This window comes from Phialemonium atrogriseum (genome assembly GCF_030411735.1).
Source record: "Phialemonium atrogriseum strain 8032-3 unplaced genomic scaffold QBC33scaffold_16, whole genome shotgun sequence".
NCBI lineage: Eukaryota > Fungi > Ascomycota > Sordariomycetes > Cephalothecales > Cephalothecaceae > Phialemonium > Phialemonium atrogriseum.
This window is the reverse complement of record NW_026848153.1, coordinates 432,470-460,308: the sequence shown is the minus strand read 5'-3', so window position 1 is coordinate 460,308 and position 27,839 is coordinate 432,470. Positions and strand designations below refer to the sequence as shown.

Here is a 27,839-nt window from a genome sequence, read left to right as displayed (position 1 = left end):
GCGGGGGGACCCTTGCTCGGCAAACCTACCGCCTTGACCAGCACTAAAACTCAAAATCGCCTCTCGTGCCGCAATGGCAACTTCACCACAATGTCGGACTCGAGATGTTGCAATGCTAGAAACCCACCGCAGCCACGGTGATCACCAACGCAGAGACCCCACCCGAGATGACCGAGGCATGACTGCTTTAAGTAGATCCGCATCGCCTGCTGCCGCTGCCGCTGCCGCTGTTAATCGGTCCCGCGACACCCGCAGAGAGAGCTATCAAGCCAAGCCTCGCGGTCGCTCAGTCGAGAAGCCTCAGCAACCCGGCGGACGACGCCGCCGCAAATCCCGAGGCCGTAGCAAAGACCGCTCCAATCACCACCCATCAGAGCCGTATTGGCCACGTCCGAGACCCGATTCTCGAGACCGCATCAGGCCTCTAGGCCCGCATTCCGACGAACCGCTCTACTCGCGCGATCATCCTCCCCAACGAGAGAAGGGAGGCCCCCAGCAGGACTCCGACAGACAGCGCGCTGCGTCGCGTTCTCCATCCTCGGCAAAACGCCCAAGGAGCTCGAGTCCACCCGTGATTGGATCCCAGTCGTCGAAGAAGACGAGGAGGGACCGCAGTCCTCGGCGACCAGGAAACGGCGCTTCAAAATCTCCGAATCCGACGAAATCCCAACGGGACACCCCATCATCATCTAGACGTCCTCGATCCCCCGAGCGCCGAGAACGCCACCAGAGGCCCCGAGAAAGCTCTGGCCACTCCAAGCTAACGAGCCCAACTCGCCGCGCCTCACCAACGTCTTCAAGTCGACGGAGTCAGAACCACCCTCCACATCCCAAGCGACCGCATCCGAGGCATCGAAGCAGATCTCCTCTCCCCACCTCTCGGCCTTCCTCGAGGTCACGCCATCTAAGTCCCGCATCTCGAAGCAGTCGGCCGCCCACTTCATCCGATACCACCTCCCGAAGGAGACCCACTCCTGATTTCGGTTCATACAGCAGCTCCTATCCTCCACCCCGTTCACCACGAGACCAGAGGGGTCCGAAATCTAGCAAAAAAGGGAAGGGCCGGGATAACCCAGGATCGTCCAAGAAGTTCCAGCCATCGTCTGGAGCAAACAGCATAGAGGTGAACATGTCGGCACGAGGCGGCTACCGCGGAGGCTACAATCCTCCAATGCAACCCGCCTTCCAAGGCCCACACGATTCGCGAGTTTACTCCCAATCTTCTGGGCACGCAACACCCAACTCGTCGTATCACGGATCCCCGCCCTCGCATTCTCCGTACGGCGGAAGTGGCCGGGGCTGGAGCAGCCAGCAGCCATATTCACCCCAACAGTAAGTGAATCGCAATGAATTACCACGAAATGCTCCGCTAATCACTAAAGTAGGCAATATCCACCCCAATATCCGCACGGTGCTTACGGCACTCCGAACGGCGCTCAGGGCCATTTCCAGGGCCATTCACAACCGTACCCCCCCCACGGTCCGGCTTCTCAATACCCCCAAGGGCCATATCGAGGTGGTCATCGGGGAGGGCCAGGCGGCTTCAGGGGGGGGCAGTTCGGCTCTGGCCGTGGCAACCATCGCGGCGGCGGCTTCAAGAACAGTCAGTGGAACTCGAATGTACCCGCCAGTAATGGTCGGGGCCAGCATGGAGTAGGCGACGAAGTTGAGGCGTCGAACCTGAGCGCTCAGCCATCTCCATCCTCAAATCGTGTTGAACAAGAACATAATGATGGGGACACCGGGATGGACGACAGCGAGAACCCATTCCGCCCCTCGAAAGATTTACAAGTTGAAGACACGGTAAAGCCAGAGGCTAGCCAGGAAGAGGACCAGATGCCACCTCCGAACCGACCACCGCCGACCGGGCCGCAATCTTCGTCTAAGTTTAGCTTCGCGTTCAAAGCATCCAAGCCCGCCGTTGCCACTCCCAAACCAGAAATATCTTCAAAGTTCAATGCACCGCCGCCACGGCGAGAGGCTCCTCGGGATAACTCCAGGGACCGCGGCGGCTTGCCCCGAAATGTGCCTACTGAACCCGCTTCGGCACGGCCGCGTGGCGGCGAGCATAGGCAACAACAGGCGGAGCCGACCCCCAGGGTCCGGAAGGTCAAAAAGATAATGAGGCGCCCGAAGCCGAGACCGACGCTCTCCCCGGAAATGGCTACTTCTGACTCGATCTTCTTCCGAAAACCCGGCAACGAGTCCGTCATCGGCTCGGGAACTTATGGCAAGGTCTTCAAGGGCCTAAACGTCTACACCAAGAAGCTCGTTGCCCTGAAGCGAATACGCATGGAAGGAGAGCGAGATGGCTTCCCGGTTACTGCGGTCCGGGAGATCAAGCTTTTGCAATCACTGAAGCATACCAACATCGTCAATCTCCAGGAGGTCATGGTCGAGAAGAACGACTGTTTCATGGTATTCGAGTACCTGTCTCACGACCTCACCGGCCTTCTCAACCACCCCTCTTTCAAGCTCGATGCAGCCCAGAAAAAGCATTTAGCGAAGCAGATGTTCGAGGGGCTGGACTACCTTCACAACCGAGGTGTCCTACACCGTGATATTAAGGCTGCCAATATCCTAGTCAGCAGCGACGGTATCCTCAAGCTGGCTGATTTCGGCCTGGCTAGATTCTACGCGAAACACCACCAGCTCGATTACACCAACCGCGTCATCACCATCTGGTATCGGTCACCCGAGCTGCTGCTCGGAGAGACCCAGTACGGGCCTCCGGTAGACATCTGGAGCGCCGCCTGCGTCATGATGGAGATATTTACACGTCATGCCATATTCCCGGGAGACGGCGGCGAGATCAGCCAGCTGGACAAGATCTACGCTGTTCTCGGAACCCCGAACAAGACAGAGTGGCCGAACCTGATTGAGATGCCGTGGTTCGAGCTGCTGCGGCAAGGCTACCGGAAGCCTAACGTTTTTGAGCAGAAGTACAAAGACCGCCTGCCTCCTGCCGCCTTTGACCTCCTCGCGGCCATGCTACGTTACGACCCAGCAAAGCGCCCGACAGCTGCCGAGGTCTTGGAGCACCCCTACTTTACGACCGAGGAGCCGCCTCCTCGGCAGGCCATCGAGTAAGTCTTCTTTTCCATTCTCACCATACTCTCTCTATCTGCTTTCCCTAGTTTCTTTCAATTGCTGACTCTCATCTCCAGGCTCCAAAACCTTGACGGCGACTGGCATGAGTTTGAGTCCAAGGCGCTACGGCGCGAGAACGAGAGGAGGGATAAGGAAGCAAAGCGGGCCCTGGCGAAGGAGGCCGCGAGTGGCCGTGACAGGGACAGGGACAGGAAGAGGCCAAACGACGAGAGCGAACCTCACCGGAATCCCAAGAAGCCACATGTCAACCCAAAGCCGCCGGCCCAGTCGGACCGGGTGCCTGGACCGAGCTCTGTCGGGGGCTCGTCTGCCAACGTGGCACCGAGCAAGGCATGACACAGCCCGTTTTGCGGGATGGGGGGGGTCCAGCCTCGCTGCATGGGCGTGGCGTTGCCCGATCAGCAGCTGGCGTTAGGCCGGTATAAGGGATGCCAGCGCGCGCGCTCGGCTCTTAATGATGTGTGAATTACAGAGACCAATGGGTCGGATTGGTCGACCCCGGATGCAGCTGGTAGTCCCGGGGCGATTGGGAAGCAAGGCGGACATGGGTGTTAATCGGGGCGAACGGGAATAGAGGCACAAGGGGGCTGCCCCCCCTTTCCGAGGGAAATGGTGGCATTTGTCGTGTACAGTTGAGGCGGGCGCAATATTGCATGAGCGCACAGCCGGGTCCATTAACATATGTTGGCCGTGTAATGTATTTTTCTATGGCCATGGACTCGGGAACATAAAGGCGTGATCATATTATTTCATGGGACGATTGGGGCGACCTTGGGGCCTATTATGTGGGTGGGTATGCTCTACTCTTCCTAATTCTTCCAGCGAAATGGGAGGAAGAAGGGGGTCGCGGTGGTTAGTCTTATCCTTTGACAAGCATGGCCTGAGAGACTCAATTAAGTAGGAAATTCTTATACATACACAACGAACTTTCGTGTCCCTCTGCATATCCATATTCATCGTATCATTTACAAGGGGTGAATCAGTCATCATGGGAGGCGAAATGGAATAACATGCGACAGAGCCTAAAGAAAGGGACGTCGGCAAAGGCGACCTGGGAAGAGGGAAGGCACATCGCCTTCTTCTCCAAATATCCATATCCATATATGTCAGAGGACTATCGGCAGATTTTTTAATGCTGGCAGGATATGAAAACAAGTGTCTGTCTATCTTCTTGAATTCTCGGAGGTCGAAAACGTGCTCTCGTCGGCTACCCTAGAGAACGAAAAAGGGGCGGAAAGAGAGGGAAAGGGAGAAAGGCAACGTGAACTCCGACTCCCAAAAGTGGCGCCCCAGCCACCGCTTCACCCACTCATCCTACTTTTCCGTGAGGGAACACCCGTTTCCCCCGGTCGGCATCCGAAGCCGAGGCCGGGGCTGGCGCCGGACCCGGAGCTGGTGGGACCCAAGCGTTCGACGTGCCGGTCGGCTGGACCTGCGGGAAGACAGAGTTGGCTAATTGGATACTTGAGGCTGGTCAGGGGATGTCAGGAAGGGTGGAGAATATGTGATCATGGGTTGGCTGACAAGAGATAGTGAGGTGGTGTATATCGGTATTGACGGGGTCTAACCAAGCGTGAACAACAGCATGATGATTTAGCCCGAAGACGTCGGCTTTTCCTATGCCTATTTGGTCCTTCAACTTTCTCACTTGTGCTTGCTAGTCCTCCTGATCTCCGTTGAAAACCCTCCAGTCTCGAGATATGTCACCGAGCCCCAACCCAACCTTGCCCTGTATAACCCAGTTGATTTTTGTAATTCCGCTTCCAAGCACAAGAAACACCCGCTGCGCAGAACCTTCGACTGCGCGAGTCAAATTCGCGAAACACTTCGTAGACATCATAAAACGGGGCGTTGATATCGTCAAATCGTCGACAAGAAAATGGGTGAAGTATACAAAAAAAGAGGACCAAGCGAAATTCCTGTCTCGTAACAAGCCACGGGAAAGGAAAGCAAAGGGGGTATATTTCTCAGGAAAGGAAATAAAAAAGGAAAACAGCCGGGTCAGCCTTGTTTCCGGGGCTGGCCATTTGTCCTTCCTCTTTGAACGTCCCATATAGCCCCATAGTCCCACCCCTTTTAATCCGAAACGGTATATTTTTTTGGTTCCTGAAAGAGCGACAAGGTGATACAGCCTTCGAGAGAAACCGAACTGCCTGTCCAACCCGAGAAGTCCCCCCGGATACCACATGCGCGAAACGGCCTCTTCGCCCGCTGGCCAGCCTCAGGGACCTTCCGGCGACTTCCCGACCGGGTCCTCCCGATCGACCGCCTTGCCCTTGTCCATGCCCTTGTCCTTGGCGTCGACTGTCTTCAGCAGCTGGCGGAGACTCCCCTCGGCGTGGCTCGCGCCACCGCCGCCGACGCCTCCTCGCCGGTTCGGCCCCGACGCGCCACCGCTCCGCCACGGAATCCAGGCGCTCCAGCCGGGCACGTAGCCGCCGCTCGCCGACGGCCTGAGGTCCTCCGGGCGGGGCAGCAGGCCGCCGACGACGACGGCATCGGGGCATCGGGGTTCCGCGGACCCGTCATCGGGCGCGGTCCGGATCTCGAGGTGGCCCATCGACGTCTGCGGCAGGGCGGGCTCGCTCACGAGCGTGGCGGCCGACCCGCGCGGCGAGGAGGTGATGGCGGCGGCGGCGGCGGCGGTAGTGGTAGCGGTCGTCATCGTCGCCGCGCCCTTCTTCTTCTTCCTCTGGCCGGCGGGGGTGGTGTGCTGCAGCCGGGTGCTGTCCATGACGGCCGTGGCGAAGGACGCCGACTTCTTCCTGGCGAGGCCCCTCCCGCCCGGCCCCTCCGGCTGCGCAGCTACGGAGCCGCTGGTCCCACCGCTGCTGCCGCTCTTGGAATCCTCGGCCAGCGGCGCCGCGGCCGGAGGGTCCGAGCCCTTGCGCATCGCGCGGCCGCGGACCTCGTCGGCGATCTCGGCGGCCGACTTCTTCTTCTTGGCCTTCTCCTCCTCCGAGGACCGGCTCGAGGACATGATGGTCTCCAGGGTGCCGTACGCGACGCTCCTGCGCCGCGCGCCGCTCCTCCGCTTGCGGTGCGACCGGCCGCCGGCGTTGCCGTTGCCGTTGTTGTCGTCGTCGTCCGAGTTGATGGCCTGGAGCGTGGGGCCGCCCATGCCCATGGGCGCGTGGGTCCCGTTGTTGCCTTTCCTCCTCCCGCCCGCCGCCGCCGCCGACGACGACACCCCCGGGCTCATGAACGCGGAGCCGGAGCCGTGCGGGGCGACGTGGACCTCGTACTGGTTGCTCAGGCTGTACCTCGACCGCGCGCAGATCTCGGCGATGCGGTCGAGGTCGGCACCGATGCTCCCACCGGCCCCGCCGTCCTCGGCCTGGAAGTCGGCCATGAAGCTCTTGAACGAGAAGGCCTCGAGGGGCGGGAGCTTGGCCTCGTCGTGCCCCTGCTGCCCCTGCTGCCCCTGCTGCGGCTGGGCCGACCCCAGCTGCCACTGCCAGGGCAGCTTGCTTTTCTTGGCATGGGCGCGTGGCATGTTGGCTACGTGCTGCCCATGTTTGCCCGCTGAAGGAGGTGCGCCGCCGACGGTTCCCAAACTACCGGCCCCACTTATGGTCGGTTTGGCGGGGCGGCCTCCCGAGAGGTACGAGTGGGCCCGGGCCGGCAGCGGTAGGGGGATCCTCCGCGAGCCGCCGCCTCGGGTCGCGCTCGGCGGCCGGTGGTGGTATGAGTGGGCGCTGTACGAGGCCTGCGAGGGCGAGGGCCCGCTGTAGGTGCGGACGATGACGGGCTGCGAGTAGGTGCTGCTCTGTGCACCGCTCGACTTGGCGTATCGGTGGCGGTGGCGGTTGACTGGTGACGGGTAGTTGCTGTTCAGCTCGCGTAGAGCCGACGTGCGGTGCGCGGCGGTAGAGTCGTCGAGGGGGATCGGCTTACCCTCGGCGGTCGAGGGGACGAGCGAGGCCGACGACGAGTTCGGTGGTTGGAAGAAGAGGGGAGGGAGGGAGAAAGAGAGAGAATGCCTCCTGCTCTTGGAGGGGCGATTGGATATGGCGCCCTTGGCGGTGGAGGAGATATTGGAGGGCCGCCGCGGGAAGGTGGAGGGGCTGGGGGGCGAGTTGAGTTGATGGAGATGGGATGACGAAGAGGCCTGCTCTGTGTTGTTCGTTGTTCCCGTTTCTGCGTCGTCTGGGTCGACGTGTGGCTTATTATATATATACATGGCGTCAGGATGCGGGATTAGACTGGAATCAGGGTAACAGGCTGCACCATGCAGGTGTGTCGTGGTGGCAGCCCGGGCGCGCGCGCGGGAGAGCAAGTCAGCAAGACGGAGGCGAAGGAGGCGAAGGAGGCAGCATGGTGCCCGTCCTGCGTGTCTCAAGATTGATCAACGTGGGCAGGTCAATATGGCGCACATGCAACCCGCTTTTGCATCGCAAGTTCGGGAATCTGTTTGGATCTCGCAATGTCCACGACGGAGAGAAAGAGGGGCAATGCAAGATGTAAGTGCAAAGAGGATTGGAGGCAGGGCAATTTGTCGGCTCTGTTCTTTCCTCTCCGTCCTTTTTAATTTTCCTCAATTGTGAGAGGGGGTAAGGCTGCTCTTTGGTCTGGTCTGGTCTAGGGTGAAGTTTCGGGCGATGCCATTGGACGGCTTGAAGCTGCGAGATGCAAGCAGTCGTGGCTGTCGTTCAAAGGATGGCCAGGCGGCGGGCGAGCAAGGGTCTGCGTGAGAGGCGGGGATCGATTCCCCAGTCGATTTCCCAGCCAGCTTCCGAAGTCCCGTTAGCTGCCTCACGAAACTTGATCCCAGGTCGGCAGATTCCAATGTCGTTCGTCCCGCAACCTTTTGATTCAACTTCCCCCAGATCTTCGCTCTGCTATTTAATATCGGCTACCTCCCCTCCATCCTCTCCCAGTGGGCGGCTCGTTTCCTTGGTCTCGACCTGCGCCGCCTTTCCTACCAGAGCAGCGCGAGCGTCTTTCCTGTGCGGTCTTGGAGCGGGAAGCTTCCACAGCAGCACGTCGACGTGTACACACATGGCAGGCTCGCCTGGCTACCAATATTGAATGCCTATTTCCGTCTTGTGGACCAGAAACCATGCCGTTCGAGGCAATGGGTCCTTTCCCAGTATCTTGTCTTGTCTTGCTTATCTCTCATCTCCGAAGATGTCCCTAGAGGATAAGAATGCGGTATCTATTACTGATTATGGGCTCCTGATAATGGTCACGCCTCAGCCTTGGCAAGGCGTATCTCCCAAGCAGCGTCATGTTGCACAATAACCCGTCCGAAGAACGGCGTGCACTTCGTTATGTCGTAAAACAGGCTTAAACCTCAGCATCATGACTAACAGATAAAAGAGAGTTTTGCGTTTATCATTCAGGAACCGGCACTCATAATTCTTAATGATTCATGCCCGCCCCCTTCCTTCACACCGGGCGTTTCTTTGTCGTCCACTCTCCACTCTCGCATTGGAAGCTCAGCCTCGGCGGCGGCTATTAAGGATGGGTGGGTTGGACGATCGTTCCGTAGCCATGGCCACCAGACTGGACTCTGTCGCTGTAAATTCCCGGGGCCCGTGATGCTGGATGACGGCCCTCCCTCGCCTGCTCTCGACGGTCGTAGTACACCCACTCGAGATAGAACGCGTGTACATGGCCGGGTATATATCTGTTTGCGTGTTCGGGTTAGCAATAGCCGAGAAGAATAATCATTCGCAGCCGAGAATGGCAGGCTTACCCTAGTAGGGTGAGGCAAATGTTGATGAAGAGGTCAACTCCGCAGCCAGAAACTGCAAAGACGCCCAGGGGAGGCACTATCAACGGCAAGTTAGCTCAAATCCGAAAGCTGAACAGGCTGCGACACGGGTTCCGCGACATACAGAAAAGCGTGATGATAATCAAGATGATGGCGGAGGCGACGCCCATATTCTCAAGGTTGCAGCGAGCACTTTTCTTCTTTTTCTTGTGCAAATGGTTATTTGACGCCGAAATAAGCGAGTGATATGTTCGATGAAGGCGGGAGCAGGCAAACTTCCTTTCGTATTATGAGCCGTCACCTTGGGTTATATGTTATATGACAGCTCAGCAAATCGTATGACGTATGTCCAGGTAGCCAACCAAGGTCAAGGACGCGCCACACACGCGCGCCACACTGTTCCTTTTGCCACACAGCCTGCAGGTTGCATGTACCGTACCTCCTAGGTACACTTACCTTTACCTGTCACAACCGATATTCATGAGAAGTGTTTTCAGACGAGGTGCATCTCCATGGAGAGCCCAACATACATCAGATAGCAGTACATATTATGCAGTAGAGTGCATGTAGGTACTTGCAGTTAGCACAACATGTTGTATCAGCTCTGAAAGATGGGATCATGGCCGAATACAATCAGCAAAAAGGAAAAGACCAAAGAATAGGTCGAAACGGTGGCATCGTCGTCGAAAGACACAAACAAAGGCTAGGAACATCCATTCTGGCCCATGGTTTGGGAATACCTATTATTCAAACCTTTATCGTGTCGCCCGGTTTTCGTGGTCTTATCAGTCTGATTCGTGCTCATGTTGGAAGGGTTCCTTTCTGCCGAATTCCCGAAGCAAGTCTTCGTAAGTGTAGGTAGGTAGTTCTTGGCGTTCAGTTGTGGAGCCACTCAGGAACCCCTGGTGTTTAGACTTTTGGGACACGCCAATTCGGATAGAAATCGTCAACAGTCAGGGACAATTGAGACCTACCTGAGGCATCCCTGTCTCTTGATTTCTGGACTGCGAAGTTTGTTCAGTTACTACGCAGGATACCCAATCATGTTGACAGCTAGGAACAATTGACGTATCGGATCACAATAACCGAAGATCGCCATCATGCCGTGGTTTGTTTACATGGAGCTGTCATCCTGGCGTTGAAACTCCCAGAACCATCATCCACTGGGATTTGTTTCGACAGAGGAGAAATGGATCGTTGATCACAGCTTCGGATCTGCAGGCTCGTCGCAGAGACAGGAAACATGAGCCACCGAAGTCCTGCCGGGGTTCGTGGATGGATTCTTGGCTCACACTTCGTAGGACGATGGAGAGGAGGTCCAAACTCGACGAGGATAGACTGATAGCTATCACTATGACCAAGAGCTTGTAAAGGCAATGCAACTACGATTTATCATGCGGCTTTAAGAGCTTGCAGCGGAGTTGCAGATTGTCGTCAGAGCTCCTCCCTTGGACTTAAAAACAACCAGGGTTGGTCATGATGCCACACTGAGCTTGGGGCATTGTTGGCCGGTGGAAATACCTATCTATCGATTCAATTTCAATTCGAAGCGTATGTGAATGCTGCAATTATTAAGCCGTACTCTGGCTGGCGAAGCTAGGGGAGCTTCTTGCTTCCAGACGGCGCGTCTGGGTTTCTCGAAGCACTCAAGAACGAGCTGGAACCCAATTGGGTCCGTGTGAGTGGTCAAGCCAAGACGACCGGGTGGGTGGATCTCCACGGAGGAACAGTGTCGCGTCGCAGGAGGACATGGGAGTGCGTCGCACTGCTGTGATATGGAAGCTTTGTCCATCTCCATCCAGGGGGGCGTGGGGTGACGATTGAAGAACCAACAAGCAGGCGCCGCACTTCTGCAGGAGAGGTACGGATACCTAAGCAAGCTATCGTATGTATTCTGGATATGTATTCGTATGCATTGCCTGCCTTGCCTTCTCGCCAATGGTTCTCGTGAGATGCTAGGAGAGCCTGCAACTAGGTAGCTACCTACCTACTGCATAGTAGACGCTAGGATCCATGGGGGTGATGGCGAGTCGGTTTTGGCTGAAATACGAAGTAGAGCAACCGGGTCGCCTCTTCCGCCAGGAGGGGTGGGCAATAGGAGCTGTTTATTAGAATGGATGGTCGCGCGCATAAGGCGGCGGCACAATTTGCAGCGAAGAGGGTTGTCCATATATTTACGGGTACCTCCCTCTGCCCACGGGTACACGCGGGAGATATACACGTGTAGACTCGAGTAATGAATCGATATCAGCAGATGGAAGGCAAGGAAGGTGTGGGCCGCTCCCGCTTGGCTTCCGTGGTGCCAGGTCTGAACTTTGGTGACGGACGGCGAGAAAACGGGAGATTTGATGGGCCCCAGCTTTTCGATACAGGACAGTGGATGCACTAGGGAGCTCCGCTAATCCCATGTGCAAGTTACAGTGCCAGGGGGGTGCTGCCCCATTCTGAGATGTGAGATCCTGTAGGGGTTTGAAGTATCGGTACCTGGGTCAAATGTGTCGAGCGCCATGAGCCAGGCACCGTGCTGCGTACCTTCCCCGCCAAGCTACCTGCATAAGCGACCTGTGCCGGCAGCAGAATCCATCAAGTCTCCAGGACAGGCAGCGTTAGCTTGGTACCGAATACTTTTCCGTTTCCAATGCCTAGCTGGTGCTTCAAGGATTGTTGCTCTGGTGCTCAGTTGGTATCCATACCCCAAAATTTCAAATCCAGTGCTGCTTCCCCGTCTCAGGCCAACATCCACCTCCATCATCTTTTTTCCTCACTTTCGTCCTGTATCCTGTCTTCTCTCTTTCCTCTTCCCCCCTTTTCCCTTTCTCTACCTTTCACCGAGGCTTGAGAGGGCGTGCAGCACATCACGGAAAGGATCACGCAGACCCGTGCCCTATCCGTCACTTAAGTGCTCACTTTCACCACCACCCCTTAGCCGTTCTCGGTATCTTTGGCTCGACATCCCGCGAACCTTATCTTGCACCTCAACTTTTCCATTGTGTTTGCAAAGGCGGTAAACACCAAGGTTTGCAATCCCCTCGGTATGGTCCCAGCGGAACCGCGACATTGGATGCTGACTCGCATCTCCTTGCACAGAATTGTCTCCGACTCCAGCTCATAACCGCGATTTCCCCGTCACGATTCGACCGACCTTACATGTGTTGGCAGCCATGGCAACCCAACAGTCCCCGCCTCTCAAGATCGACCGATACCTGGTCATCCACGTCGCCACTACCTGCGACGAGCATGGCGTTTATGTCACCAAGGATTCGGCCGAAGTCATAGAGCTAGGGTGGATCCTCCTCGATGCCAACAATCTTGAGGAGGTAAGCATTGGCGGCCCCAAGGGCATAGCACCCCCTATTTGGCAAATTGCTAATTGACTCGTCCCAGCTCCATCGCGAGAGCGTACTGGTCAAGCCAATTAACACTCCGATTACACCTCTATGCAGTAAGTCTCCTTGCCTTCCTCTCTCTCTTAGATTTGCAGGGCCTGTCCGATGAAGTCGCATCAAACTTTCCCGTTATCAAACTTTGAGCTCAGTCGCTGATCAGCTTCGCCATAGCGAGCTTGACGACCCTCACCTGGGAGCATGTTCGGACGGCTGGTACATTCAGGGATGCTATCAATCGATTCGATGCCTTTGCTTCCGAGTTTCTCACCGCCCAGAATCTCGACTTCGTCTTCGTGACCTTGGAGGCTTGGGATCTGCGTGTTCAGCTACCTCGGGAAGCTCGTGACAAGGCGGTTGTCCTCCCTCCTTACCTTCAGCATTCTCGCACCTTCGACCTTCGCACTGAGTATCAGAGATGGCAGCAGCACCACCCCGAATCCCTGCCGTTCGGGCCCTCGTCCCTGGGCAACATCTGTGCTGCCCTGGAGGTTGAGGCTGTGCAGTCCAGCGCTCCCATCAAGCATAACTTGCCTTTCCATCTGCAGGCCCTGGCCCCGGCCTCTCCCCGTCGCGCCATGGAGGAGGCTGTCACCCTTGCTCGTGTCCTGCGTGGGCTGATTCGGAAGTCTCAGCCTCCACACGAGCATCCCGATGTCCTCACCCGCCCAATGGATGCCCGTGCCGATGTTCGTGCCTTCTTATCGGAACGCAGCAAGGTCTTGCACATGTCAGGTTTGCCCCACGATACAACCCAGTCTGAGCTCGAGAGCTGGTTCACTCAATTTGGTGGACGGCCAATTGCCTTCTGGACCCTTCGTACGCCAGAGCAGCACAAGCCAACTGGGACTGGCTTTGCTGTCTTTTCCTCCCATGAAGAGGTATGATCACCTGCCTACCTCTGTGCCTTTCTGATTCCATCAAGAATTTAATTATTCTATCCGCCCCCTCTCTCTCTTTGTTCCATACTCCTCCCTCATATTTTACATCTGCTCGGCCTCGGAACTTGCCGGGAAATTACTTCAGCTAACCCACTTCCCTCCCAGGCCGCCGAGAGTTTGTGTATGAATGGTCGAGCCCTGAATGAGAAGGCGATCGAGGTTTCGCCATCGTCGAGCCGTGTCCTGGACCGCGCCGCCGAGATTCTCACCCCATTCCCTCCTAGCAAGAACAGACCGAGACCCGGTGACTGGACTTGCCCGTCGTGCGGCTTCTCCAACTTCCAGCGGCGCACGGCCTGCTTCCGCTGCTCGTTCCCGGCCGTCAATGCCGGCCCTACGGGGGACATGGGCTACGGTTATGGCTACGGTCCGCCAGCCATGATGGCTCCTCCTCCACATATGGGTGGACACCACGGCCACGGTGGCGGTCATGGGCGGATGGGCGGCAGTGGGGTGGTCCCGTTCCGCGCCGGCGACTGGAAGTGCGGTAACGAGGTCTGCGGCTACCACAACTTCGCCAAGAACGTTTGCTGCCTCCGCTGTGGCGCCAGCCGTGCTGCTGCTGCCGTGGTAGCCGACTCGGGATATCCCTCGCCAATGGATACGCCGTCCTCGTATAACATGAACCAAGGGTCGATGGCCGGGACCCCTGGACCGGGACCCTTTGCTTCGACCGCTGGAGGTTTCCCCTCAGGTGGCGCCTATGGCCAGCACTTTGGAGGGCCGCCGAGCACCTATGCTCTTCCATCCGGGCTGGGAGGCGGCGCCGCTCCCTACCCGTCATTGAACACCCACTTCGGGCCTGCCCCAGGCTCCCATTCCGCTGGACCCTTCGATAGCCGTGCTGCCGAGGCTGCCTTCCAGTCTGCTGGCAACGGCCCGGCCTCTGCCGGTCCGGGCAACAACTTTTACTCTCAGAACGAGAGTGACCCCTTTGCCTTCCTGTCTTCTGGCATCGGCAGCCTCTCGGTTAGCGGCGGAGACGCGCGCCAGAATGGAGGCTCCGCTCCTCCTAGCAAGTCGCCGGCGTAGGATGCTGTCGGAGACGTGTTGATTACACCAGGACCTTGGTCTACTTCGCATGGAGCTTGTTTTACTTTCGCGGCAAGTTTGGGACGAGGACATAGAGCATTTGAGTGGGCAATAACTTGTGGAACTACCTTTGGTTTCGAGAGATGTGGTGGGATTTGGAAGAATACAAATGACACAGGCACACCGGTGTCAAGGGAAGGGGGGAGCGGGTGGAAGGTCACGGTGGGCAAAAATTGCAAACGGCTGGAAAGACAAAACGAATGTCGTATTCTTACAGGAACCCTCGGGGCGGAGTTTTTCAACCGACATTGTATCTGGCTACGGAAAGGTACGGACTGGATGTCATGTCCTCGTTTGGAAGACGGGGTTCCATCTCGACGGCTCGACACACCCGAAACGGACTGGTTGTTCCAAAGAGGACATTGGCTGGAAGGTACGGGGGCGTGCATAGCGAAAGGGAGTGTAAAGGATATATCTGGCCTTTTTGTTCCTCACAGTTTCCGGTTTCCTCTTCGCTCTTGTTTCTTTCCTATTTTCTTCCTTCGTCTTATTTTCCGCAAACATCCTGTCTTTCTATCTATTTCTGCGTCATGTCTCACAGACCGAGTACTTGAACCCTGTGTGTGCGTGTGTCTGTGTGTGTGTGTGTGTGTGTGTGTGTGTGTGTGTGTGTTGTTATCCTTCGACTCGAAATTGCTGGCTGGGCAGCGGGTGGAGTAGGCGGAAGGGGCGAGGTGTTGGTTGGGCCTGGAAGGGAGGATGGTTGTTTTCCCCTTGTTTTTGACAAAAAGCTGCTTCTCTTCCGATGCATTCTCTCCCTGAGACGGAGGACGGCGAAGGTTTATACTACCTCTAACCGCCTCGTCAAGTAGTTGTTAATAATTTCCCCCCTCCCCTTCCCCCTAGGCATTTGCGCTGTTGCATACTGCGAGGACTGGACAAATAAATACAAATGCACAGCTACCAAAATCCTGGGCCTGTTTCCCCTTATTATTCCTATGCTATGCATCTACACGCCGGATTCTGGACTCATCCGCAATGACCTGACCTAGCTAGCATACATACAGCATAATTCGGAGCGCGGAACAGCCTCGAGCCCAAGTGGGAATCCTTTTCTTTATTGTCCTATGTTCTATACTAGTAATCCGTACATGTCAGGGTACCTATCAATTGCCATATTCTTGACGATGGCCCTTCCAGAGTTGGTCAATCCTGCTCCTATGCGTCGTTGCCAGTCATTGCTCTCTCTCTCTCTCTCTCTCTCTCTCTCTAGAGATACTAAAGCGATAAGCCAAGGACGAAGCACTCAGACGTCTATTCCACGCCTAGTCAACCAGAGCACCCCTCCTGCATTAACCCACGACGAAAGACAATATCATATCCCCCATGCGAAACAGAAGGGAGGAAAGCCAACGAAGATAAAAAAAAAAAACACTAGTACTTGCGGTAGTACTTCTTCAGCTTCTCGACCTCGTCCTGGGCGGGGCCCTCCTTGTCCTCCGGGTCGACGGCCCCCATGCTGGGGGTGGGAGACTGGCCGTAGAGGTCCTTGAAGTCTCGGCGGTAGTCGGCCATGAGCTTGTCCCAGTCGATGTTCAGCTCCAGCTCCGAGTAGTCCATGTCGGCGAGCGACTTGAGGTCGTCGTCCATGCGCTTTAGCTCCTCGTCGCTTATGATGGCGGCGAGCGAGCTGGCGACGGCGCTCGAGACGTCCTCCTCCTCCTCCTGCTGCTGCTGCTGCTGGCCGGCGGGTTGATGCTCGTGGTTGTTGCCGCTGCTGCTGTGGTTGTTGTCCGGCTGTCCCTGCTGTTCGTCCGTCGTCTCCGACACGGACGTGTTCAGGGTCAGGCTGCTGAAGTCCAGGGACTCGATGTCGACGATGCCTCCGATGCCGCGTTGCATGGTGATGCCGCCGCCACCGAGGTTGAGAGAGGCGGCGCGGGACGAAGGGGCCGACGAGATAGACTCGTTGGTGGTCGCGGCGGAGAAGGTCGAGGAGCTGACGGTGGTGACGGAGCCGTTGGACACGACCCGGGGGTGCGTGATGGTGGCGGGGGCGTCCGCCATGGTCGCGGGCCTCATCGCCATGGGGATCCTGCCGGCCCCGGCGGCCGGGGGGACGTCAAAGTCGTCCTGGTAGGGCTCGTGGTCGAACTCGGAGTTGTCCTCCCAGGCGAGGCTGCCGCGGATCTCGTCGCGGTCGTCGTCGAGGATGGCGTCGCGCTCGGCGGCGGCCAGGGCGTCCCAGCGCATCTTGCGGGCCAGCTTGGGCGTCCACTCGCGGTAGCGGAAGGGCACGTTGCCGCACCCGCCGTGGATGCCGCGCTCGCCGTCGGGCGCCGCCTCGTCGAGGTCGTCGTCGCTCATGTACATCTCGTCCAGCGTGGGGCCGAGGTCCGAGCCCGTGGACAGGTCGACGCGCCCGTAGGCAACCATGGCCTCAAGGTGGGTGGGCAGCTCCAACTGGCGGCGCGTCGACTCGGCGATGACGAGCTCGTCGGGCCGCAGGAGGTGCTTGGCCCCGCGGCCCCAGCCCTCGAGGTGGCCGATACCGACGCTCTCGACGGGCACGCCGAAGACGGGGAGGCCCGTCTCGGCCTGGTCCGTGGTCAGGGGCATGTTGTAGAGCACCTGCAGCTGCACCACCTCGCGCAGGCTGGTGAAGGCCTTGCCGCGGAGGAAGCGCCACAGCGGGGTGAGACCCGTGCGCTGGCCCAGTAGGGGACGCATCAGCATGCCGGCTCCGGGGCCGAAGATGGGGTCGTTGAGGCGCAGGTAGAGCTTGACGAAGAAGAGCTGCGCGACGTAGATGTCCTCGTCGGTGAACACTTTCTCGTTCTTCATGAGTACCTGGCGCTGGAAGTTGGATGGCATGTCCATGAGCAGCCATAGCTTCTTGAGGACTATGTGCGTCTCAGGGGGGACGCGGTGCCCGCCTCGGGCCAGCGCAGCGAGGATATCACGCACGCGTTTCTCGCGGGCCACGACCATTTGAAGCCAAACCAGGGAGGGGACATATCGGACCCGTCCCGGCATGTTGTCTGTGAAGATGACGTTCGTCGTGTATTCACCCTTGGTGACGACGTGCTCCTCCGTCTCTCCCGGCAGGCTGCCGTGGGAGTGGTACACGTCCGGGTTCTCCAGTCGGCCGGCCGGGTCGAGGACGCAGGTGCCCTTGTAGATCTCGAAGGGGAACGCCTTGGCGCTGGTGGGTGCCATGACCTCGGCCCAGGCGCGCATGCTGCTCGTCAGGAACCCGTTGATGGCGTCGTGGAAGTCCCGGCTGACGCTGTACAGGTTGAGGATGTCCTTGGGTCGGAGATACTTGCCCACCTCGACGGCTAACTCGACCCTGGAGCTGATCGAGCCGATGAGGTCGAAGCTGGCAGACGTGCTGCCCTGGCCGCGATTGCCATTGGTGTCGTGGGCGTCCAGACCAGTCCCATCTTCCAGGCTCAAGACATCCAAGGTGGCATGTAGATTGGCCTGGTTGGTGAAATACTCAGCCAGACGGCCCTGGAAGTGAGCTGGCAGCTCTTGGAACTGGCCATCGAAGTGCTGGAGCCATTTTCCATCGTCCTCGTTGTTCTCAATCTTGCCATCCGCGACATCGGCTTGAACAGATTCCTTGTAGACTTTCTGGACCAGGGCCAGGGCGTCTCCGTTCATCATGCGGGCCTTCTTCCTGGGCGGAGAGGACGAGGCCCCGTCCAACAGGGCCGCAACGGTGGGGCCATCGGCCTGCACTCCCTCCTGCTGGATCTCATTATCGCGGGCACCGGCACGAGCCGCCTGGGCGTCGGCGAGGCGCCACTGAGAGGCGCTGGTGTCGTAGTCTCGTGGGATCTCGAGGGCAATCTCTGCTTGTAACTTGGTCAACACTCCGGCGTCAAGACGCGGGAGTGGAATGACCGGTCGCTGGCCGTGGCCTGGACCGCTACTCGTAGCGGCGAGGGGTGAAGACATTGTGGCGTCTCGTACCGTGACCGGCTTTGAAAAGGCAGAATTTGAGGAAAGGGAAATGAACGGGAAGACAGGAGAGGGCAAGAAACGCGTGGATGCGTAGTCTCTTGAAGGGGGGAGAAGAGAATCAGAACGTGGGGATACTGGCGTTGCTAGGGTGAGAGGTGTAGGGAAGGGAAAGCAGAGGTTGTTTGTTTATATACCTACCTACCTACATGCCCGTATTCTAGAGTACTGAGGTACCTGCCATCTGCCTACCTTTGTTCTGCCTCACAGTAATAGGTAGACAATGGGACAATATGGAATTCAATAGAGCGCCTACTTTCCCACCTAAATGGCATTCACTTCAAGCTTAGGGGTATCCTAGGAGTTCACTAGTCGTTGACGATGCAAATGCACTAGAGAGACTTCATCGAATCGTCCTGTGTCTTCGCTATCAAGATAACTAATAGCCACTCCCCAGACATCACCGTAGTAAGCTAGGGTAGTGACATGACATATGTGCAATGGCCATTTGGCATGGATCCATAGCAAGGAAGAATAGGTACTGTCCAACGTAGCTGGCAGCCTTACCAAAGACCGAGCCTCCGCCTCCCAAGGTACTGAGGAAGATCTGTCTCGTACGAGGGTTTCGGCTTCATCTTAATCTTCATCTTCGTCTTCGATTCCACCACAAGATAGTCCCCATCTTCGGTTCCACTGCTGGCCACAAGATAGTCCTCATCACAGCTGTGACTGCTGGCCTCAAGATCGTCCTCATCACCGCTTCCAATCCCGGTCCGGCTCCGGCTCCTGCTTGTTGTAGTTGCTAGTGCCGGTGCCGGTGCCGCCATCGCTTTCTGGTTTATTTCCGCCCTCGTTCCCCCTATATTTCGACGGCGTCCCACCTAAGAGTCTTGTCCCATCTCGTCGAGAGGCATGTCCTGGTCGTCCTGGCCAACAATCGAATCGGCTACTTTCCAGATCTGGAGCAGGTTGTCTTCCGCGGCGCTGCAGACTAGCCAGGGGTCATTCAGGTTCCAGGTGAAGTCGGCCAAATGGTTTGTGTGGCCACCATGCATGAAGAGCCTATTTCAAGTCATTCAGGTCAGTTTCAAGGAGAAACGCGACAGGGGAGGGGTGTGGATGGCGTACAGTTCCGGTGGACCATCTTCCTGGTCCTCGGGCATCTGTTCCTCGCCCACTCGGCTGAGGTCCCAGAACATGATCCTTCGGTCATAGCTACCACTTCCCAGGATGCTAGACTCCTTAGGATGCCAGGCCAGAGAGGTGACCGCATCGCCATGGCCCACGAGGGTGTGGATCTTCTCCCGTACGTTCCGAATGTCCCAAATCCCGATCGTCTTGTCTGCCGATGCTGTAGCAATGATGAACTCGGACCGAGGATTGAAAGCAAGAGCATTGATGGCGTCAGTATGCCCATTCCGCGCGGTCAAGGCAGACTTGGAGGTCTGCTGCTCTCGAACATCCACGATCTGGAGAGTCAAATCGTCCGACACACTGCCAATGAAATGTTTTACGAAAGGATGATACTGCACATCGTTGACGATGTGTGCGTGGTGCGTATACCGCCGATAAGGCTTGAGCGTCTTGCCAGTGCCCTGCAACATTTTCAAATCCCTGAGAAGCGTCAATGGGCAATCAAAATAATAGCATAATGATGCTGTAGAACATACCACAGACAGACCGTTGTGTCCTCACTACCGGAAACAAGGCAGCCTTCGTCATGTGGACTCCAGTTGAGACCGAACCCTTCCGACTTATGACCAATCAACTCCACTTGGGGAGATGGCGAACCGGTAGGAGTCAGACTGTGCTTGGTCCTGTCGAAGATCAGGACTTTGCCGTCGACGGCGAGAGTGGCGATGATGTCGGGGTTCTGGGGCTGGTAGCGCGCCTTGTTGACCTCGCCCGGGTGATCGATCTTTTGGGTAATGTTGAAGCGGATGGCAGGGGCATCTCCAGAGGAAGTCTTGCTGCCATAGCCACCAATCTCGCCACGCTCCTCGTCGTAATCATTCGGATTGGGCTGAACAGTCTTTGGGATCTCAACCTCTGCAATCTGCAGGTAATTCGGCTTGCCCTCCGCTGTGTGGGTGCCAATCAGGACCCGGTGCACGAGGTAGTTCTTGTCCTTCGGAGCTTTAACATCCGGGAACCACTGGGTCGTGAGAGTTGGCCACTCCAATGCAGTGCTGCAAAGAATAAGTAAGCGAGAGGGGCAATATCATCACAGTGGGCACTTACCTCAGGATCATATCATAGAGGAAGGGGCTGTTCTTCTTCCAAGTTTTGTACTCTGCCGCACTTAGCACAAAGAGCCGAGAAATAATAGTCATCATCATAGCATACCCTCATTGATCAGCTTCTGCTCCTGGTCGTCATCTTCTTCTTGACCCATCTCGACTGTGAGGCTGCATCAGTGTTTGTTTTCTGAAGCAAGAGGCCTAATTGAGGCTTACTGTCCACGTCGTCCACGACCTCAGTTGGCCCCATTGTCACAGGTTCTGGCTCAGTTTTCTTGAAAGGAGAAACGGATTGTGAGTGAGAATTCTAAGGGCCGATGTATTGAATCGGATTATTCCGAGGACTGGCAACCTAGACTTGTCGTTACCTACTCGGGGGTTTAGACTTGGTTGGTTGGCTGGATTGGGGAGGATGAGAGCTGCTCTGCGGCTAAGCGCGACTCTCGTCGCGTTAAGTGGGAATAAAAGGCGGTAGGCGTTGGCAGATGTCAAGCTGCAAGCGTTGCACGGACCAAGAATGGCGACCATACTAGAAGCGGTTAGTGTGGGGCAAAGAGCACCTGGGGGCGAGGCGGATTGCAGCCGCATGTTTTAAACATAGAAACTGCCCGTGCCTTGAGACCCAGTATTTATCAAGGTCTCTCCGATCGCATCGTCTCCCATCCCATCAGGATCATAGTTTTCTATAGTATCCTTGATTTGGGTCTAGAAGGTCTCATAGACTTCAAGTTTCTGTCATCTATACGTTCTACTGCCTCTCAACGGCAGCATATCTCGAGCCGCGCAGTTTCCTGCTCGTGAATTCCTTCGTCACATTCCCAACCACACACAGCCTTCCCTGATGAGAAGACGGTAGAGCAACGCTTTGCCCTTAACTCTTTACTTTTTCGCATCACTCTTCTGCCGCAAATGCCCCCGCGCGACTGACAGGCACGAGAAAATCCATAATACCTACCCGATTGAATTATTAGGAAGCGTTTGTCAACATGGGGTCCGTCGTCGATTTAACTGTCCATGAGGCTATTTTGGTTGCTAACTGATTTGCCCGCAAGTGTTCCCAAGTTCTTCAGATGGCTCTCTGAGCGATATCCTGCCATTTCACAGCTCATTGCTGAGAATCGTATCCCCGAGTTTGACTGCCTCTACGTGCGCTACCTCCCTGATCAACGCAGTCGGCCTTGTGACCTTGCAAACCCCCCGCTAACCGATGGCAGTTGGACATGAATGGCATCATTCACAACTGCACGCACAAAGATTCTGGCGATATCCAGTTCCGCTTGACCGAGGAGGAGATGTTCATTGCGATATTCAATTATATCGAACACCTCTTCGGCAAGATCAAACCGAAAAAGCTATTCTTCATGGCCATAGATGGCGTCGCCCCGCGAGCAAAGATGAACCAGCAACGCGCGCGCCGGTTCCGGACAGCCCTGGACGTCGAGAAGGCAAGAGAAAAGGCTATTCGGGAAGGCAAAGAGCTTCCGAAGGAGGAGCCGTTTGACAGCAACTGCATTACTCCGGGTGAGTCACCTCCGGCCCACTGCGATCCATCCTCTCCACTAACCTAGCCAGGCACCGGATTCATGGCCAAGCTGTCCGTTCAGCTGAGGTACTTCATCAACAAGAAGGTCTCGGAGGACAAGGAATGGCAACAACCCGAGATAGTCCTCTCCGGTCACGAAGTTCCCGGAGAAGGAGAACACAAGATCATGGAGTATATTCGGAATGCCAGGGCCCAATCCGACTACAACCCCAACGTCCGACACTGCCTATACGGGCTCGATGCCGATCTCATCATGCTGGGGCTCCTCAGCCACGACCCGCACTTCTGCCTACTTAGAGAAGAGGTCACATTCGGTCGTCAGTCAAAGTCAAAGTCCAAAGAACTCGAGCATCAAAACTTCTACCTGTTGCACCTGTGTATTGTGCGGGAGTATCTGGAGCTGGAGTTTCAGGAGCTGAAGCAGGATGGTGTGATGAGCTTCTCATTCGATATGGAAAAGGTCATTGACGACTTCATCTTGATGGCATTCTTCGTTGGCAACGATTTCCTCCCGAATCTCCCCCATCTGCATATCAACGAAGGCGCGTTGGCGACCATGTTCAGGATTTACAAGAAGGTCCTTCCGCGGTGCGATGGCTACCTCAACGAAGGCGGAACAGTCAACCTCAAGAGGCTCGGACTGCTTTTGGAGGAGCTTTCTAAAGAAGAAACCCGTTTCTTCGAGCATGAGAATGAGGACGCGAGCTGGCTCCGAGGGAAGAGGATGCTGGAACAGAGCGAAACAGAGAAGGTCAGGGCGAGGACTAAGGGCAAGCTTGTTGTGACCTCGTCTCAAAAGGCTCTCTGGAAACAGAAGATCCGAAAATTCCTGAGCAACCGTGCGCCACAGGCTCTAGACCTTGGGACAGAGCTCAAGGCGGAGGATCGGAGATTTGCCCAGGAACTTGCCGAAGCCATCCGTGTCGAGTGGTCCACGAAGGAGGACGATGAAGGGAACCGGCACTTTATCTTGGCTTTCCCTCAGACGCCAGGCGATGCCGTCGATGCCGACGACGAAGATGAGGAGGCACAGGCGGCTGTGCTTCGGGTCGTTCGAAAATACGACAACGCCCAGGTCATCGACCTCACAGCTGCGGACGCACAAACAGAGATGGAAGCCAAATACAAGCAGAAATTCCAAGAGTGGAAGGACGAGTATTACTCTCAGAAGTTTGATGACTGGACCGATGACAATAAGGAGGACGAGCTCCGGAACCTGGCGGAGAACTACGTCCAAGGTCTCCAGTGGGTGCTCTACTACTACTATCGTGGTATCGCATCGTGGCCGTGGTATTACCGCTATCATTACTCGCCGATGATATCAGACGTCACCAAGGGCCTGAATGCGGATCTAAACTTCCGCCTCGGGCAGCCCTTTAGGCCATTCGAGCAGCTCATGGGTGTGTTGCCAGACCGGAGCAAGAGTATCGTCCCTACGGTCTATTGGGAACTCATGACGGATCCCAAGTCGCCAATCATCGACTTCTACCCGAGAGATTTCGAGCTAGATATGAATGGCAAGAAGATGGAGTGGGAGGCTGTCGTCAAGATCCCCTTCATCGAGGAGAAGCGTCTTTTGGATGCCATGGCCCCGAAGAACGAATTGCTCTCTGACGAAGAGAAAGCGAGGAACGACTTTGGAGTCCCCTTGAAGTTCACTTACTCCAAGGGCGTAGATTTCATCTACCCCACCTCTCTTATTGACGTCTTCCCCGACATCCCCCACTGCCACTGCGTGGAGAACATCTTCGATCTCCCCGTGGTCGAGGGGTTGGACTACCGTGTCGGACTCACGGACGGAGCCCTGCTCAATGTTTCCGCGCTGGCGGGCTTCCCCACTCTAGCCACCCTCCCTTACACTGCTACTCTGGGATTCCACGGCGTCAACGTCTTCCAGCAGGACAGCCGCAATGAGAGCATGGTTGTCACGGTATCCGACTCGGAGATCCGTACCAGCGTCGAGTCCGCTAAAGTCAAGCTGGGCCAGCGCTGCTTCGTCGGCTATCCTTTCTTACAGGAAGCCAAGGTGGCTCGAGTGTCGGACGAGCTCTTCGACTATGTCCTGTCGGACGACGGCTCCAACCAGATTATCCAGAGACACCACACACCGAGAGAGATCGAGGACTGGTCCAAGAAGGCAGGGAAGATTGAGAATTTCTACAGCAAGCGCTTAGGTATCCTTATCAGTCGGGTTGAGTCGATGGTCCACGTCGACATGCTTCGCGGGTTGATGAAGACGGACGAAGGGGCAACGATCAAGGAGTACGGAGATATTCCGGGCATGGAAACCGACTACGCCTCCCAGATCATCGTCGACGAGGTCGTGAACGAGGACGAACGCTTCCTGGAGCAGGCAGCGTTGCCACTAAGCGAAGAATTCCCCGTCGGCTCGCATGCATTCTTCCTCGGGGAATACAACTACGGTCGGCCGTTGGAAGTCATCGGATATGCGGACAAGAAGTTGGAGATCTGGCTCTCTGCCCTCAAGGAGCGTGAGCCCGATTTTGCCCCGTCGATCATAGCAAGGGCCGCGAGGGCCAATCATTACACCCCGTCATATATGGTGGCCAAGCAATTGGACCTGCACCCGCTCGCTCTCAGCAAGATAACCTCGTCGTTCTTCATCTCGACCCTGGGGGATCTTAGGGTGAACCTGGGTCTCAATTTGAAATTTGAGGGAAAGAAACAGAAGGTTCTGGGCTACTCCCGTAAGTCCTCGACCGGCTGGGAGTTTAGCCCGGCAGCCATCCGCATGCTGGTCGACTATATGACTAGATTCCCCGACTTCTTCGCCGCTGTGAAGAGAAATCCTTCAGGTAACGAGGTCAGGGAGACAGATCTCTGGCCAGACGCGGCTGTTGCGTCAGCCAGGGTCAAGGAGATCGGCGCATGGCTGAAGACCCTGAAGACAAGCGAGTTGGAGAGGGTGCCTCTTGATGCCGAACAACTCGACTCGGATGTGGTCATGCAGCTCTCCGAGGCCGCAGACCAGCTGCAGCTGAGCCAGCTGCCCCAGGCGTCTAAGAAGATGAAGGGCGTGCCACGCAATGCCCTTATGCGGCCTGCCGATGCAGAACATCGGCTCGGCAACCAGCGATTCAGCCTGGGCGATCGGGTTGTCTACGTTGCTGCGTCCGGCAAAGTGCCGATCGCAGTTCGAGGAACCGTGGTCGGCATTAGCCGCACGGCTACTGCTAAGCTTCTAGATGTCGTATTCGATATCACGTTCATGAGCGGCACCACGCTTAGCCAGCGTTGCCCGAGCTTCAGGGGCCAGACAGTTCCGTCAACCACCGTCTTGAACATCACGACTAGGCAGGTCGTGGCGGGGTCCAAGGCTACAATGGCACGACAGCCCATAGCTCCTTCACTGACCACCCTGACAAGCCACGGCGGCTATCATACCCCCAACGGCAAGCAATACCGCGACGCACCGGCCCCTGCTCCATTGCGTGGCGGTTGGCGTGGCGCGCTGGACGGGGGCGGCCGGGGCAGGGGTCGCGGCGGCGCCTCACAGGCTCAGCGAGGGAGCTTGAACCTGCTCCCCAGCCACCTGGTGTACCGGCCCTCTCCGCAACAGGCGCAACATGATCAGATGCAGCATGGCGCCGGCTTCCCCAACGGGCCGCGTCACGACCTCAACGGCCAGAGAGGTCGAGGAAGGGCTGCTTTCCGGGGAAACCGGGGAGGGCGTGGAGGAGGCTTTGCCGCCCCGGGAGCGGGGATGGTCGATGATGGCGCGGGCAACTTCCAGCAGGCTGCGCCGCAAGGATTATACAACGCCGTCCCGCCCCCCACCAACCTGGACGCGCGCGGGGGTGGTGGCAGGGGTCGCGGGCGCGGTCGTGCCCGGGGGGAATTCCGCGGGCGCGGGAGAGGCGCCCGAGGCGGCGACAACAATTCTCCCCAGCCGCAGGATCCAACTGCCCAGAATTAGGGATGAGGGCGGACTAGGATGGCTGGCTGGCTGGAAAGGCTGCGGAACCATATTATTTTGCTGCGCGCTACTGCTGCACCCTTCTGTGAGTCCAACAGGAGCGTCAAACTATGATACGGTCGGATACTATAGGTAGGTAGGTAGGTAAGTAGGTGGGAGGATGGGTTAGGTCCATATCTTGTCAGGACCAAAGCAGGACTACCTTCATAGGCAGGTTCCGTGGATTTGCTAGGTAGCTAGTTAGCTTCCATGATGGTCCAGATGGTACCTATATAGGAGCACTCCAGGTAGTCACAGTCTACAACAGGAAAACAAAGATAGCATTCTCGCCAAGAAACCCCGACGTATGCAGTGATAGTATGTAATTTTATTTCTTTTTCTGGCGACCTAGGTAATCATTCCATTTGCCCGGCTCTGCCATCCCTCCCTCGAAACGCCCAACTTGTCGATCGACCGGACCCAAAAACAAGAAGAAAATCCAAAAAGCATAGCCCCCCCTCGGCCCTTATGCCCTCCCCTGGCTCGGCTCTATCGCAGGGCTACTTCTTCCCGGCGTCCTTCTGCTTCACGGCGGGTAGGGCGAACCTCTTGCTCACGCCGCCCTTGACCTTCTTCCACAGGCCGAGGTCCGACTCGAGGTCCCATGTCAGGACCCCGACCCACGGCTGGACGTTGTAGTGCAGCCTGAGGACGAGGTCCTCCGTCTTGGCGATCTTGCCTGACGGATGGACGATCTGGTATTTTGGGCGCTGGTTCTTGAGGGAGAGCTTGCCTCTGTGTTCGGGGGGATTGGGTTAGCAACGCTTGGGGGTTTTTTTGTGTACCGATTTGGACAGAGTGCCGGCTGGGTGTGTGTGTGTGTGTATATACGGAAAAGAGCATCAAAAACTCACCGGCTAGGATCAATGCTCTTCCCCTTGGCGCTCTTGCGCAGCTTCTTGAGGGTCGCGGGGCCGATGTTGGCGAGGTGGTCGGAGCTCGGGCTCGTGATGATGCTGTCCCAGATGACGGCGCTGTCGGTCTCGTTCGCGGGGCCGGCTGGCCACTCGGCGGTCACGTAGACGAAGACGGATTTCGTGTTCCAGTTGAATAGGGTCGACAGATCCGCTTCCATGTTGAACTTCATCACCGCGTACTCCTCCTTCTTGGTGCTGTACATGTGCGGCCGACCGCGGATCCTGCCATCGGGTTGGGGTTAGCGGTCTGGCTTGCTCTACTTTGCTTGGAGGTTCTTTTCGTCCGTGCGGCTTCGAGCGGGAAAGGTTGGAAGGGGTCGCAGGTTGGCTGGAACGGTCGTCCGGCGTGTTCTAGGTGATATGCCTGTTGCTGTGAGGGAGTCGCTGGAGAGGGTTGTACTCACACCTGGAGATTCGTGGTCTTTAGCGTTCCGCTCGGTATCCGCGGCGCAAAGAAGTCCGACGTCGCTATGAATGCCGCGACGACGAAGGCTACGGTCGTGAAGAATCCGAACGCATTCTGTACTCTAACTAGAGATGAATGCATGGTGGTGGTCTAGTGGAAGAGGAACAATCGGGAGGTTCGTTGGACTGGGCCAAGATGTTCGGTGCAAGGCAACCCCAGGGAATCGGTTGACTTGTTGTATCCCTGACTCTTTCTGAGGAGAAATCTTTTGCGACGTCGCTCAACTGTACCGCCTCATATCGTTTTGAGAGTTCGTCGTTATGCTTGGTCGTTGATAGCTGCTGTAGATGCGACATGGTTCAAGCGCGAGTGAGGACACGTTGATATGCATCAATCGATTATTATGCATTTACTAGTCGCGGAGAATAGACCCACTATAGCTTTTTAGGCCAAGGTTGATTCACATGTCGATCTCCCGTCATCTAAGTCACGGGTGCCCCTTGCAGCTTCCCGTGTTCAAAAACTGTACAGATTACACGGTTGTATATTCGTGGTATCATCAGATAATAGTTAAGATAAGAAGACGCGCCATGTCAAGCAGA

General features: G+C 56.7%; 8 protein-coding genes across 8 annotated transcripts; 3 read left to right on the top strand and 5 right to left on the bottom strand.

Annotated features, from left to right (window-relative positions):
- Positions 1 to 112: 112 nt before the first annotated feature.
- Positions 113 to 3,447, top strand: QBC33DRAFT_453458 (uncharacterized protein; the record flags this gene model as incomplete). The annotated part of the gene is made up of 3 exons (XM_060424686.1): positions 113 to 1,332; positions 1,383 to 3,086; positions 3,168 to 3,447. 3 exons carry the CDS (start codon positions 113 to 115, stop codon positions 3,445 to 3,447), a joined length of 3,204 nt encoding a protein of 1,067 aa, XP_060282437.1.
- Positions 3,448 to 5,332: 1,885 nt separating this feature from the next.
- On the bottom strand, positions 5,333 to 7,294 carry QBC33DRAFT_516123 (uncharacterized protein; the record flags this gene model as incomplete). Its single annotated transcript, XM_060426127.1, has 1 exon — positions 5,333 to 7,294. One exon carries the CDS (start codon positions 7,292 to 7,294, stop codon positions 5,333 to 5,335), a length of 1,962 nt encoding a protein of 653 aa, XP_060282436.1.
- A 1,277-nt stretch (positions 7,295 to 8,571) lies between these two features.
- QBC33DRAFT_560127 (uncharacterized protein) lies at positions 8,572 to 9,000 on the bottom strand (the record flags this gene model as incomplete). The annotated part of the gene is made up of 3 exons (XM_060430031.1): positions 8,572 to 8,743; positions 8,813 to 8,888; positions 8,955 to 9,000. The coding sequence occupies 3 exons, from the start codon at positions 8,998 to 9,000 to the stop codon at positions 8,572 to 8,574; spliced, it is 294 nt and encodes a 97-aa protein (XP_060282435.1).
- A 2,991-nt stretch (positions 9,001 to 11,991) lies between these two features.
- Positions 11,992 to 14,186, top strand: QBC33DRAFT_453904 (uncharacterized protein; the record flags this gene model as incomplete). Its single annotated transcript, XM_060424705.1, has 4 exons — positions 11,992 to 12,147; positions 12,215 to 12,272; positions 12,388 to 13,094; positions 13,260 to 14,186. The coding sequence occupies 4 exons, from the start codon at positions 11,992 to 11,994 to the stop codon at positions 14,184 to 14,186; spliced, it is 1,848 nt and encodes a 615-aa protein (XP_060282434.1).
- Positions 14,187 to 16,373: 2,187 nt separating this feature from the next.
- QBC33DRAFT_453620 (uncharacterized protein) lies at positions 16,374 to 17,855 on the bottom strand (the record flags this gene model as incomplete). Its single annotated transcript, XM_060424695.1, has 1 exon — positions 16,374 to 17,855. A coding segment is annotated over one exon (1,482 nt), but the record flags the coding sequence as incomplete, so codon positions are not given.
- A 689-nt stretch (positions 17,856 to 18,544) lies between these two features.
- QBC33DRAFT_542207 (WD40-repeat-containing domain protein) lies at positions 18,545 to 20,815 on the bottom strand. The gene is made up of 6 exons (XM_060428245.1): positions 20,612 to 20,815; positions 20,502 to 20,555; positions 20,397 to 20,448; positions 19,826 to 20,344; positions 19,284 to 19,769; positions 18,545 to 19,217 (listed from the first exon to the last, which is right to left on the bottom strand). The coding sequence occupies exons 1-6, from the start codon at positions 20,643 to 20,645 to the stop codon at positions 19,037 to 19,039; spliced, it is 1,326 nt and encodes a 441-aa protein (XP_060282432.1). The 5' UTR covers positions 20,646 to 20,815; the 3' UTR covers positions 18,545 to 19,036.
- A 194-nt stretch (positions 20,816 to 21,009) lies between these two features.
- Positions 21,010 to 26,212, top strand: QBC33DRAFT_542205 (uncharacterized protein). Its single transcript, XM_060428244.1, has 4 exons — positions 21,010 to 21,386; positions 21,448 to 21,541; positions 21,610 to 21,916; positions 21,968 to 26,212. The coding sequence occupies exons 1-4, from the start codon at positions 21,382 to 21,384 to the stop codon at positions 25,873 to 25,875; spliced, it is 4,314 nt and encodes a 1,437-aa protein (XP_060282431.1). The 5' UTR covers positions 21,010 to 21,381; the 3' UTR covers positions 25,876 to 26,212.
- Positions 26,190 to 27,672, bottom strand: QBC33DRAFT_542204 (putative signal peptidase). Its single transcript, XM_060428243.1, has 3 exons — positions 27,236 to 27,672; positions 26,769 to 27,053; positions 26,190 to 26,649 (listed from the first exon to the last, which is right to left on the bottom strand). The coding sequence occupies exons 1-3, from the start codon at positions 27,376 to 27,378 to the stop codon at positions 26,415 to 26,417; spliced, it is 663 nt and encodes a 220-aa protein (XP_060282430.1). The 5' UTR covers positions 27,379 to 27,672; the 3' UTR covers positions 26,190 to 26,414.
- Between the last annotated feature and the right edge of the window lie 167 nt (positions 27,673 to 27,839).

Bases quoted from the DNA above. Each gene is read 5' to 3' on its own strand.
- QBC33DRAFT_542205 (XM_060428244.1), top strand. The intron at 21,542-21,609 runs GTGCGCTACCTC...AACCGATGGCAG, and splicing joins CCGAGTTTGACTGCCTCTAC to TTGGACATGAATGGCATCAT. The intron at 21,917-21,967 runs GTGAGTCACCTC...TAACCTAGCCAG, and splicing joins CAGCAACTGCATTACTCCGG to GCACCGGATTCATGGCCAAG.
- QBC33DRAFT_542204 (XM_060428243.1), bottom strand. From the start codon at position 27,378: ATGCATTCATCTCTAGTTAGAGTACAGAATGCGTTCGGATTCTTCACG. The intron at 27,054-27,235 runs GTGAGTACAACC...ACCCGATGGCAG, and splicing joins AAGACCACGAATCTCCAGGT to GATCCGCGGTCGGCCGCACA. The intron at 26,650-26,768 runs GTGAGTTTTTGA...CCCCGAACACAG, and splicing joins AAGAGCATTGATCCTAGCCG to AGGCAAGCTCTCCCTCAAGA.
- QBC33DRAFT_542207 (XM_060428245.1), bottom strand. From the start codon at position 20,645: ATGGGGCCAACTGAGGTCGTGGACGACGTGGACA. The intron at 20,556-20,611 runs GTAAGCCTCAAT...GCAGCCTCACAG, and splicing joins GGTCGTGGACGACGTGGACA to TCGAGATGGGTCAAGAAGAA. The intron at 19,770-19,825 runs GTATGTTCTACA...GACGCTTCTCAG, and splicing joins GACACAACGGTCTGTCTGTG to GGATTTGAAAATGTTGCAGG.